General features: G+C 37.4%; 1 protein-coding gene across 10 annotated transcripts in view; it reads left to right on the top strand.

Moving 5' to 3' along the window:
* Positions 1-13,756, top strand: part of LOC6570309 — a 50,210-nt gene that overhangs the window by 24,574 nt on the left and 11,880 nt on the right. For 5 of the 10 annotated variants that reach the window (XM_032741938.2, XM_032741943.2, XM_032741941.2 and 2 more), the window contains 4 exons: positions 3,734-3,808; positions 3,874-4,093; positions 4,150-4,270; positions 4,434-4,540. In XM_032741938.2, coding sequence (XP_032597829.1) covers positions 3,734-3,808; positions 3,874-4,093; positions 4,150-4,270; positions 4,434-4,540 — 523 coding nt within the window. Of the gene's footprint in view, positions 1-3,733; positions 3,809-3,873; positions 4,094-4,149; positions 4,271-4,433; positions 4,541-5,037; positions 5,118-5,984; positions 6,092-11,934; positions 12,326-13,756 lie in introns of those variants that run through there. The other 5 variants (XM_032741942.2, XM_032741939.2, XM_032741947.2 and 2 more) reach the window with 4 other exon arrangements.

The raw sequence follows: 13,756 nt of genomic DNA, 5'->3' as shown, positions 1-13,756 counted from the left end.
GCTATTGTGTGGGCACTTCAGAATCTGCGCATGTACCTCTACGGTACAAAAAGGGTAATAATCTTTACAGACCATCAACCTCTAACCTTCGCACTGAGTAGCAAAAATCATAACGGAAAATTCAAAAGATGGAAAAGTTACCTAGAAGAGTACAACCACGAACTAAGTTATAAGCCAGAAACTTCTAACGTTGTTGCAGACTCTCTATCCAGAAATCCCCCAAAACCCGAAATAAACAACATCAACTATATAAAGTGATGACAGTTCATCACACAACCTTATTCCAGTAATGGAAGTCCCAATTAACGTTTTTAAAAATCAACTTTTCTTACTAGCATCAGAAACAGAATCACACAAATTCCAATTACCTTTTCCCACATACCACAGCCACATCATTGAAAAACCAGACTACTCAGAAGACGACTTAATAGACATTCTGAAAAAACGACTCAACCCAAAAATTGTCAATGGATTAGTCACGACGGAAAATATCATGGCAAAAATCCAGAATAAATATATCCCTACCATTTCGGTAGTCACAAAGTTAGGTACACCCAGAAACAAGTTCAAGATGTCACATGCGAAAGCGAACAAATAGAAATCATAACAAAAGAACACACTAGAGCTCATAGAATTGCAATAGAGAATAAAAGCCAAATACTTAATAATTAATAACCTAAAGAAAAACTTTGAAAAAATAACAAAGGCATGCGAAACTTGCAAAGAAAGCAAGTATGACAGGTATCCTCAAAAAGGTGAATTGCAACCAACTCCTATCCCGACTTATCACGGTCAAATTATCCATATTGATCTATATACGACAGAGAGAACTATCGTTCTCACCGCCGTAGACAAATTCTCAAAGTATGCACAGATTAAAATTCTAAATTCAAAAGCAGCCGAAGATATAAAACACACACTACGTGAGGTTATGATAGCTTTCGGTATGCCCAAACTAGTTGTTATGGACAACGAAAGAGCTCTAAATTCCGCATCTATTAAATTCCTAATAGAAAACCAATTAAAATCAAATACCTACACGATACCACCATATAACTCAACAAGCAACGGTCAAGTTGAAAGATTTCATTCAACACTTACCGAAATAATGAGATGTGTGAAAAAGAATGACGGAATAACAAATTTCGAAGATTTAATATTTAAGTCCACTCAGTTATACAACCAATCCATACACTCCACCGTGAACGCAAAACCGATAGATATATTTTTCGGAACACGAGTCACCAGCGACCCCCAAGAGTTAGAGAAAAATAGAAACAAAGTCACAGATAAATTAAAAAACAAACAAGTTAATGATCTAGAATACCACAATAACAAGAAAAAAGCAATAAAACAATAGATAGTTTACTGCAAAATAGACAGAAGATTAGGTTCTAAATTGACTCCAAAATATAAAAAAGAAATAGTCGAAGAAAACCGAAATACCACCACAAAAATACAAGGTGGACGGGTAATCCATAGAAATAATTTAAAAACATAATATTTTACAGATTCTTCCTACCAATATGTCTCGGTCTAGCGACCATATTGGACTACTCCCATTTACAAATTATACCCAAAAACAGGAGTCGCTGCGGTAGAAAACGACACCTACAGAATAAATGGCGTTCGGTAATTTATCGAACTAACTTAACGAAATAAATAAAACACACCCACTCTTTCTCTTACTCGCATTTGAAGTAGAATCAGATTTAAAAACATTAAAACCAACACAAAGAAAAGTATGAGCAGTCAATGCATTAGGCACAGTTTGGAAATGGTTGGCCGGCACGCCGGACCACTACGATTATTAAATTTTAGGTTCCAAAACAGACGAGCAAGTAGAAAACAACAAACAACTAATAATAAGAAAAAATTCTTAGCAAAAGAATGAATGAATTAACCGAAAACACAAATAAATTTGTAAAAGGAACCATAGACAATAAGAATTTTCAAAACGAAATAGCTACATTACTGAAATACAAAATACAAATTTTTAAAGAATTAAATAATTCATTGGGCAAAAATTAACACAATAAACTCAATAATTCTGTCAAAAATTGAAACTGAAAAAATTGCAAACTTACTAGAAGAAAAAGGTAAATTTTTTATAAATCCAGAAGAATTGTTAGAATTTACTAAAATTAAAATTGCCACAAATGGCAAACAAAAATTGTATATCATTAATATCGCAATTTTGTCAAATGAAATTTGTACGACCTTTTTACTAGTACCAATAAAAAAATACAACAAAATCAATAAGGTAAAATTGAATAACATAATTAATTGTAATCAACAAATATTTGGAATTAAGGTAAATTGTGAAAACCATAACGATAAAAGCATTTGTAAAAAAACTAAGCTAGTCGACCTAAGTAACGACACCTGTGTAACACGAATTCTCAAAAATAAAAAAGCCGGTTGTAAATTTATAAATAGCCAACATGTCCCCGACCACGAGAAATTGTTCACCGGAACGATACTGCTCAACGATTTCAAAGGAGAAATAAAAATCGACGAGGAAACAACGGAACTACGGGGAACATTCCTCATCCAATTCGAAACTTCTACAGTCAGGATTGGAGAAGACCTTTACTTATAAAAAGTAATGACATCCGTTGAAGCAACACAACCATTGCTGCAAATAATAGATGGAAAATCAGAAGTCGAAGAAGTACTCTCATTACAAATGTTAAAGGAAATTAACATTAACAACACAAAAGAACTGAAAACACTCCGAAACAGTAACACAACCACAACAATAGTCAATTTTGGACTCTCAACCACGCTGTTCATCATACTAACGATTGTAGTCACCTTTTGGATAAAACAAAAATCCGACACAGGAGAAATTAATATATAGAGCAGAGTATAGAGCCATCCAAACAAGATGCTACATCGCGTCCGAGGACGTCCGCATTTAAAGGGGGAGGAGTTAACATCCATTATTACAAATAACTAAAACCAACGCATACGAATAAATAAGCTAACACTACGAATAACCCAAGTCACGCGCGCCTCGTCAGCATATTTTCAGCAACGCGGGACTCAAACAGAAATGTGCTGAGCCCACGATCACAGGTAAGGCGCATGGACAAACGTCCCGTCAGCAGACCCCACGAGAAGACCATCGTGGGACCCAGAAGGGATAACTGACACCATCAGCGACAAAATTGCAGCAATCAAAGCGTCAGCGACAAAGTCGCAACGATCAGCAGAAGCAGCAGTCCGAGGTTTAGTTATGATAAGTCAGAGTTTATGAATTCAGTCTAAATAAATTATTCGTACAGAACAAACTGTGAGGACTCAATTAATTTATATATATATACATATAAATATATATATATATATATATATATAAATCTACTCTTGTCTGTTGCATTTATTTTTTTAAATTTTATTGGACACAAGTCTTTCGAAAAGTTGTTATCGCATTTCGATTAATCGATTAACAGTAAGTTGCATAAAAACATAAATATTTATAAATACAACTAGTTTAATATTTGCACACCTTTCTTACAATTGATTGGTTAGATTTCTATCACATAGTGAATTTTAATTGCATTTCTCTAATTAAATATTCATGTTTTGCTTGCATTTCACATTAATGACGTAATTAAATGCAAGCTCAATTACGTTTTGAGTTTACGTTTGACTTGCTACGTAGTTTACGCGTGCTGAGACATTTGCTACGTATGCGTTTCACTATTGCCATCTCTTTTTCGCTCTTTAGACTATGGCGGCGACAAAGCGCAATGCTGGATTGACGTCAGCAGTCCCGCGAGCGACGCTCAACGACGAGGAATTGGTGAGCGAAAGAGAAATAGATAATAAAAGCTTGCAATGATTAAATGTGTGTGTGTGTTCGTGTAGAAAATGCATGTGTATAAGAAAGCGCTGCAAGCGCTGATATATCCAATATCGTCCACGACGCCGCACAATTTCGTGCTTTGGACGGCGACATCGCCAACATATTGCTACGAATGCGAAGGGCTGTTGTGGGGTATAGCGCGGCAGGGGGTGCGCTGCACTGAGTGCGGCGTCAAATGTCACGAGAAGTGCAAAGATCTGCTAAACGCCGACTGCCTGCAACGTAAGTGCAATAAGTCACAAACATATCAGCTGTCAATCATGATCATTTGTTCGCAGGCGCTGCGGAGAAAAGTTCGAAACATGGCGCCGAGGACAAAGCGAATTCGATAATCACAGCGATGAAGGAACGCATGAAACAGCGCGAGCGCGAAAAGCCCGAAATTTTCGAATTGATCAGGTAACGAGTGTGTTAATTCGAAACAAACATGCGTGTGCAGCTGGCTGGTGCGAAGAGAGTGTGATGTGTGTGTGTGTGTGTGTGTGTGTGTGTGTGTGTGTGTGTGCGCGTGTGTGTGTGTGTGTGTGATAGAGAGCCTCGCCTTTAATTTTGTATATCGTAGAGCCGTATTCAGCATTGAGGAGAAAAGCCATACGGGCCACATGAAGGCCGTTAAGCAAAGCGTTCTGGATGGCACCAGTAAATGGTCGGCGAAAATTGCGATAACAGGTTTGCAACTGCATACGATATACGAATGTGTGTGATTTATATTTAAACTATACCACACTTAACATGTATGTATTATTGATATTCATTATTATTATTATGAATGTATTTTCGATTTTCAATGTTTTCGTCATCAAATCAATGTCTAATTATATATATATGTATACATATATATATAAATATGTATATATATGTTTTCGCATATATATATAAATATGTATATATATGTTTTCGCATATATATATGGTTGTGTTTGTGTGTGTGAATGGTTTGTATGTGTGCATGTGTGAATGCTTGTCTGTCAACTCTTATGTATGTATATATGTACACACAAATATACAGGTATCAACCTACCAATGCATATATATACTTAACAGCCAGTTTATAGTTACAAAATCCAAACTTAACATTAACGTTATCATAATTCGTTTAGTTTGCTGTACATATAAAAACGTGGGTAAAATGTACTAAGTGTATCAATTTTTTGTACTTATGGATAGTCAGCATACAGTCAGCGTCACTTCAATCGGGCAAGCCTCTTAAATCTGTTCTCAGACAGCGTTTAAGTTGTTTTTACTAATGCATATTTATTTCAAATTAAATTAAAATTTATACAAATTAAATTAATTTAATAATTAAAAATTACCAAAAATTGTGATTAACTAATATATATAAAACAGGAGATTTTTTAATAAAAAAAGGAGATTTTTAATGAAAATTAAAAATGCTTTTTTATAAAACAGATTTTTTGTTAAGTCGATAATTATTTATTACATAAATTATTATTAATATGAAATTTAATTTATGTAATACACGAGTTATTATAGCTATTTGAGCTTTATATTTTTTATTTATTTAGTTTACTTAATGTAGATTAAAAGCAGTAAAGAGTTTTTAAAAAGGTTTTAAAAAATTAAAATTACAAATTAAATTACAAAAAAAAATTTAAAAACATGATTATTTAAAGAGTTTTATTCAAGTGGCGAGAAGTGTACAAAGAATTACACTATAAAATCTAAAATCTAGACTCTTGTAAATACAATGGTTATATTTAGATAGGTAATATAATTTATAGTGTACTAATCGATATTTATCGATTTATCGAGTTAATGATGGAAATTGAAATGAGAAATTATTTTAGAACTGCTGCTCTATTCTAACAATAAATACATAAATACAAAGTGAGAGAGAAATAAAGTCGAATCGATATTTATTGATAACCGATGGATGATTGTTAGCGCACCAGCCCCAAATGAAAATTCAACTTTAGCTTTAAGTTATCGAATTGAATATAAAAACAAAACACGTAATACGTATTTAGCTGCTATTTATCATTTATATCATACATATATATATATATATATATATATATATATATATATATATATATATATATATATATACATATATATACATATATATCCATATATCTGCAATTCAATTCAAGGATGACATTCGGTGTGGATCCAGATACACACATAGATTCATTAGAACAGGCTGAGCACGCAACTGTTGAGGGAACATCTAAATGGTCATGCAAACTAACAATTACAGGTACACGGGCTACTACTATTATTATTATTGTTATTATTATTATTATTATTATTATTATTATTATTATTATTATTATTATTATTATTATTATTATTATTATTATTATTATTATTATTATTATTATTATTATTATTATTATTATTATTATTATTATTATTATTATTATTATTATTATTATTATTATTATTATTATTATTATTATTATTATTATTATTATTATTATTATTATTATTATTATTATTATTATTATTATTATTATTATTATTATTATTATTATTATTTTGATAACACTTGTGAATACCCTGTACCGCTAGACAGGTCCCTAAAATATGTCCGCGCACGAGTTTGTCTGTCTCAAATTGGTAATATATTTATTCCTCAATAAATATTTATTCTTTTTTAATGTAAATTTAAATATTACATTTTATTTGTAATTAAATTAATCAATTTATTTATTATTTTAAAAAAATATTTATAATTTTTTAAATTAAAATTTAAATATTACATTTTATTTTTAATTTAATTTATGCTCTACTTATTTTATTTTTCGTTAAATAAATATTATTATTATTGGGGAAGCTGCACCGCGACCTATTTGATCTATTGTGCCCCCTTCTGAGCTTATAGCTCCTCCATCAGCCCCAACTCCCGTACGAACGTAAGAATCTTTGTTGGGTTGAGGTCTTCCATGTCTTTGCAATTCAAGACATGCGCCCCTAGGATGCTGCTTCTTCTTCTAGCTAAGGTGACACATTCTGCCAGGATGTGCATCGAGGATTCCTCCTCTCTTTCACAAAAACTTCAGAGATCGCTACTGTATATACCCAATTTTGTCAGGTGACTCCTTAGTCTACAGTGTCCTGTCAATAGACCGGTAAGTATCGTAAGGCTGTTCTCTCCCAAGGTTACAATCTGTTTAAATCGAACAAGATTATAACCACCTAGGAGACATCTGGCTTGTCGGAGTCCTACTGTCTCCGACCAGGTCTATTGCCGTCTCTGCCTCTCCTCGTTTCGAAGTTCCAGTCGTATAGTGTGCCTCCCTATGCCACAATACGGTTCTGGTCCTGTTAGGGGCCTTCCTGCCCTCATTCTTGCTTGCTTGTCAGCCGCCTCGTTTCCCGCTATGTCCCTGTGGCCCGGGACCCGTCGTAGGGTGAGCCTGTTTTGAGTCCCGAGTAGGTCTAGCTTTGAACGAACTTCATGGACTACCTTCGATGTTATCTTAGTCCCCATTATAGCTTTCAATGCTGCTTGACTATCGGATAGGATGGATATATCCGTATTCCGATAGTTACGTTCTATGTTGAAGTCCGCACATCTCCCTATCGCACACACCTCAGCCTGAAATATGCTGGTGTGCGTTCCCAGGGATTCATGGTAGAATACCCGAGGACCCACCACTCCAAGGCCGGTGCCCTGATTCGTGAGTGATCCATCGGTGTACCATTTTATGGTGTGCGGTTTCATGGGATGGACTTCATCCAGAGTTGTCCATTCCCTTTTACTACTTATACGAACTGTGAAATTTTGCTCGAATATGTATTCGGCTACCATTTCGTCCCTAGGTTGCGGGGGTTGTTCGCTTGAAAGAAGTTGGGCATCTTAATGGCTTAGGATATGGTTGCCCCCAACTCCTTCTGCCGATATCCTGAGAAGCGTGGCTTTCTGCTTGAGCCTTATGATATGGTGGAGTGGTGTGAGCTCCATTAAGGCTTCAAGGGCCATTGTTGGGCAGGTGCGCATAGCTCCTGTCATACATACGCAGATCATTCTTTGCAACTTTTATAGTTGTTTCTTCACGGTGATCATCCGCGCCGTGTCACCCCATGCTACCATATAGGTTAACATGGGTCTTACTACCATCAGGTATAGCCATCTTAATATCTTTGGTGATGTACTCCATGATTTGCCGGCAATACCACGACATGTATAAAGCGCCATGTTTAATATCATGTTTTGCACATGGGTGCCAAAGTTAAGTCTGCTGTCAAAAGTGACTCCCAGGTATTTGACCTCCCTACTTGCTTCTAGTAGGGTCCCTGAGAGCCATATTTGTCTCATCCTCTGTAACTTATGTTGTCTGGTAAAGGGGACGATGACTGTTTTCGTAGGGTTTAGGTTGAGTCCAACCTCCATACACCAGTCATACGTTATCCTTATCCCTAACTGGACTATGTCACAGAGTGATTCTTCAAATTTGCCTCGCGCTATGATAACAATGTCATCGGCATTACCTTGAGATTGAATACCACTGTTAGCAAGTCTGTTTAGTAGTTTAGAAGGCGCACAGTGCTACTTCCTTATTATCAATTGCCGCACTCAAAGTACGTCGCAGTTGATAAAGTGCTGTGTCCGTTGACCTGCCTACTCTGTATGCATGCTGCGTTGGGTGCAGCGGCCTTTGTTTAAGCAAAGTGCTTCTGATTTTATAGTCCACCAGCTTTTACAACGTTTTCAGTAAAAACGATGTTAAGCTGATGGGTCTGAAGGACTTTGGGCTGGTAATGTCTTTCTTCCCTGCCTTGAGGATGAAGACTACCCGAGCTCTGTATCTACTTTCCCTTTCGATAGCCTCTTCCTGCAGGGGTGTACTTCCTAGGAAGTGCGTCTCGAAGAGCAATACTAGTTTCTGCAAATCACTGCTCGTAAGGGAGTTATCCCCACGCTTCAGTGCTAAGTTCGCATCAGGCGCTCGTTTCGCCAGTGCTCTATGGAGCCTGGCGCCTTCGCTTGTGCTAACTATGCTTTCGCAGAAGTTTCTGTAATTCTTCCGTTTGGCCTTCCTTGTCTCCTTATTGTAGGAGGTCAGGCTTTCACGGTACTGCTTCTATATTCCGTCTCTCTTTGCTTTATTAAAGAGGCGACGTGTGGTCACGCGCAGCCTTTCTAGGCTGTCGTTCCACCATGGGGCATCTTTCTCCATGTACTTTTTCCCTACCGGGCAGTTATCCTCAAATGCATTGGTTATGCACTTGTTGAGGTCACCAATAGCCCTGTCCAGCTCTAGACGCTCTCTCGGTATACCACATAACCCATTGGCCCTAAGGCCGGACTTGTAACCTTCCCAGTTGGTTTTCCTGTGTGATCAGACATTGATTCCTCTTGGGAAACGTGCCAGTCCCTAAGGTGAGGTTTTAGGGACCGACTAATCAGGGTGATGTCTAGCACCTCCTCCCTGATTCTAGTTACAAATGTCGGTGTAGATCCGACATTAGGCACTCACCTCTCAAATTGATGTCGTATGGTGCGCATTGGCATCGCATCCGATGAGCACTGAGATTTTCTCCCTCCTGCAGTAATCCACCAGTTTTTTTATCTCTGGTGGTGGGCAGGCTCCATCTCCTGCGAAATACGCAGACACCATGGCCGTAGGGACCGCGCTGTTCTTGGTCTGCACCAATATGGGAACGCAGTCCCTAGTCAGGAATTCTGAAAGGATAGTAAAGTTAATACTTTTCCTTACCATTATGCATGCTCTGGGTGCTGGATCTCTCCGATCCCAGATTACCTTCGAGTCAGCCGTGTACAGGCCTTTAATGCCATTGTGCACCCATGGCTCCTGTATTAGGACCGCCGAGGCGGCCTTAGCACGGTGGATGTTTACCTGAGCCAGCCCTGTGCCGGTGACTCTGGCCATCTATTGCTGGGGAGGCTCCAGCTGATTGGGGCCTGGAGTTGCCCCTGTCACCGCTGCACGTCATTTCGACGTCAGCTGCTGCTGCATCCAGCAGCTCCTCCGCCAGCTCCTGTGAGGACATGGGGATATCCTCATCTCCCAGTATATCCATTTGGCAGAGCGTTTTGTCCGCCAACTCCTCATCTTCTGCGAGGTCCTCCACCGAATCGGTGGGCCGCGCAGTGCAACTGCTCTGAACTGCGGCAGGAGTGTCTTCTGTGGTTGTAGTGTCCACATTGACAGCCACCCTGCCACTTGGCTCAGTCTGAGGCTTAGCTCCAGCTCTCCTCTTTAAACCGCTTACAGGGATGGTCCCGTAGCGGAAGTAGAGCTGGTGCCCCTTCTCCACAAGAATATCCTTTGATAGCTCGTCTATCCCGATGACCAGGAGGGCTCCTCCGCCCTCGTTCCTTCTGGAAATCACTTTCCATGTGTCGGTCTCGATCCTGTTCTGGTTCCTCAGCAGAACCAACAAGGATTCGGTCGACCAATCCACACTTCTGGGGCAAAACAGTGTGATGCAGTGGGGCGACGGAATGTTGTTTCCCACTTTGCATTCAAGGGGCACGCCCTTCCACGATTTTAGCCGCGACGCTGCGGTTCTCAGCCAGTCGGCTGAGGCCTCATCTAAGCACTCAATGACTAGGAAACCGACCCGGAAATGAATGCCCGCGAATGAGCATTGCTCGTGGGAAATCCACAGGCAACACGGCCACCTTTACCTTTCTTGCCATATCCGCATATGACAGTCGGGGCTCGGTGGGTGCTGGCGAGCTGGGCTTCGTGGCCGCTGCGCGGACGGAGGTCCTAGCCTGCTCCCTTTTCGGCCGTCACCTTCGCGGCCTTAGGGCCGTGAGCAGCACCCTTGGCCTCCGGGCACACCCGCTTGGAGTGAGTGCGCTGCTACGCCTCTTGGAAGCTGGCGCTGGTGCCGTAGCCGCTTCCCTGGGCTCTGTGGCCTTCTTCAGGGCAGCATCAGGAGTGAGTCCTTGCTGGAGGTACTGGAGGTACTGAAGGTACCACTTGACCCTTGAACCGCAGAGATTTTTCCGGTTCGGTTCATCCAGCCCACCGGGTTGACCCCTCGGAACTCTTTCTTTCTCTTAGGGCGCTGTGCGCCCTGCCTCGCAGCGTTCGTTGCTGGGCGTGGTGGTCGGGGTGGTCCGACCATCACTCTCCCATGTCTCAAAGCCGGAGTTTGTTGTGACTGCGGCACTCTCCTGTTTGGTGCTGGAGCAGCACGGTGTGGAGGTTGGTCTACCACATGAGAGGGTCTTTCCCCGTCTAGGGAACGACCCTCTAGGTGTCTTGCGATATACTCCGCAGAGATCCGCATTACCCGGATAAGGCTAAATTAGAACAGGTGGTCGCCATTTGCCTGAGCCCACCGTTCGAGACTGGGCTAGTTTTTTCCCCGGAGTCCCAGCCAAGCTGACTCTCGGCACGGTTCGGATAACGCCTTAGTCCGGCCTGGAGTGAGATGTGGGGGATAGGATGGGGTAGGTAATTGTGAGGGGAGATAGGGGGTTGTGCGAGGCTATACTTTAAAGGCGGCAACACAAGCGCCTTGTCGGTACGATCGACAATATCGCACCCGTTGTTTGTCCGGGACTGCTTATTTACGAGGAATCTCGTATTATTCGCAGCTAACCTCACCGGGGGGAGGCCATTCGCTATCCGCAAACCGCGACCCGCCTGGTGGCCTCAGCTCAGCCCCATCCGAACCATCATACAAGTTCTAAAGACACTTATTTTTAAAAATTAATTTAAATATTTCTTTTTTTTATTTAAATTTAAATATTAAATTTTATTTTGAATTGAATTTAATTTATGTTCTACTTTTTGTAGACAGCACTTCATTAATAAATAAATAAATTATAACAATAGATAGTTTATAGAGCTCTCATAAATCTTATAATTATATTTTTTTTATTTTTTTGGTTTAAATTTAAAATTTTAGTTTTAATTGATTCTAATCTGTTTTTTTTTTTTACTTTTTGTATATTTTTATATTAAAATATATAAATAAATGTTAGACCTCTTTTTTGAGCTGGGTACAGGGTATCTGCTCGTCAATCGCATTCGACTATAGCAGTGCTACTTATATGTGTAATTTATATATTTTTAATTTAATTTTCAGTTTTTATTTTGTTTTTTTTTTTAGCGGGTTTTCTTTGCTTCGATTTGCCACTTTAACTACACGATATAGTAGTATATTCACATAAATTCCGAACCGATTGCCCCAAAAGCATGTGTTCTAAACATACATTTATCGATATCGATATTGCATATCAATGAGCATACAACAACTGCGAATTAATATTTCAATTTTGAACCAATCTACAACTCAAATTAAATCTCAATCTGAATAATTTAAGCATGTCAACTTTTTCTTACACCCCCCCTCTTGGAGAATACATATCCCTGCTCAAAAACAAGTCTATCTAGAATCTACCCCTTAAAACACCCACTTGAGTGTGGGCTCTGTCTAGTTTATCGACTAAATTTGCTTTTGTAAATATTTTCATAAACAAATACAAAAATAAAAAAAAACGTTTTTATGCAAATAATTTATGTGAATAATACAAACTTGATTTTCTTTCTTATATCACATACACACGCCCACACATGCGCACTTTTTGACAACAATACTCTGTTTAAGACTAAAACATCTTAAGTAAAACACACTAAATCATTATTGTCATACAAAATGGTTTAAATGCCTCCCTTTCAGATGTTTCTTACATAGTTACGCACAGAAAATCCAATCTTTAGACCGATAACAAGTGCGATCGCCCCCCGATAAACATATCTATCGATATGTGTAAATCAATCGAATTATTAAAATATATAAATATGAATAATATTTAATAAAAGTATATAAGAATAAGCATAAAGTTAGTCAAATCCAAATAATTATTATTATACATATATATATATTTACTAGATAGATATTTATTAATTTTAAATTTAATTTTTTAATTTATTAATTATATATTTTTCACAGGATTTAATTTATATATTGTTTATGTTTATTTATTTCTTATATATATATATATTTATAGATATATAAATATTTATGAATTCTTTCTGGTATTTTTTTAACATTTATTAACAGTTAAATTTTTATTATTAAATATAAATATTTAAAACAATAAATATTAAAATTCATTATTTTTTTATTTTATTTACATATTTTTTTTTATATTCATTCGTTATTGTTTTTATATCATATATATATATATATATAGGAAAATATATGAATTTTTCTGGTAGATTTGTATTATTTAATATTATTCTTAATAAATATTAAAAAACAATATAAATTGAAAGGATGTCGGCAATAGTCGTACAGATTATGGCGTTCCCACTTGTTATATCTAATAAATATAAATATTTGATAAGACTGTGTATATACTATGAGTACAACTTTTAAAACTTTACTTTCCATACACTGAGAAAAAATTGAGTGTTTGCTCAATTACTTAAATGTATGCATTTTGCCAGTCGGTCGAAATATAACTTATGTGTGTTGCTCTGTGGATCGTATAACAGTACAACACATGTCCATAAAACACCATAAATAATACATTAAAAATTCACTTCTTTTTTTCGCTTCACTATATTTACTATTGTAATCGTAATTAAAATTAAAACTAAAATTTAAAACTTATATTAATACTTATACTAATTCTAATACCTACTCTTATACTTGTATTTATACTAATATTATACTTGTACCTATGACTAAACTAATACTAGTATTGTTGCTGCAATTCTTCTTCTGCTTCTCTCTTCACTAAACGTTGTCACATTTTTTTCTCCTACTCTGGATCAAATGAATTCTACGATTTGTCTGACGTTTCTTTCTTCTTATCTTCCTTTCGTATTTTGCCTTTGGGCTCTTCCAAACATTCGGAAATTTCCATTGGATTCTTAGATAAATTAAATAACACATTTTTTGGACATTACTTATATCGTTTTTT

The sequence above is a fragment of the Drosophila grimshawi genome, unplaced genomic scaffold, assembly GCF_018153295.1.
Source record: "Drosophila grimshawi isolate 15287-2541.00 unplaced genomic scaffold, ASM1815329v1 contig_80, whole genome shotgun sequence".
Lineage (NCBI taxonomy): Eukaryota > Metazoa > Arthropoda > Insecta > Diptera > Drosophilidae > Drosophila > Drosophila grimshawi.
The sequence above is the reverse complement of the archived record's forward strand: the minus strand, read 5'-3'. Positions and strand labels throughout refer to the sequence as shown.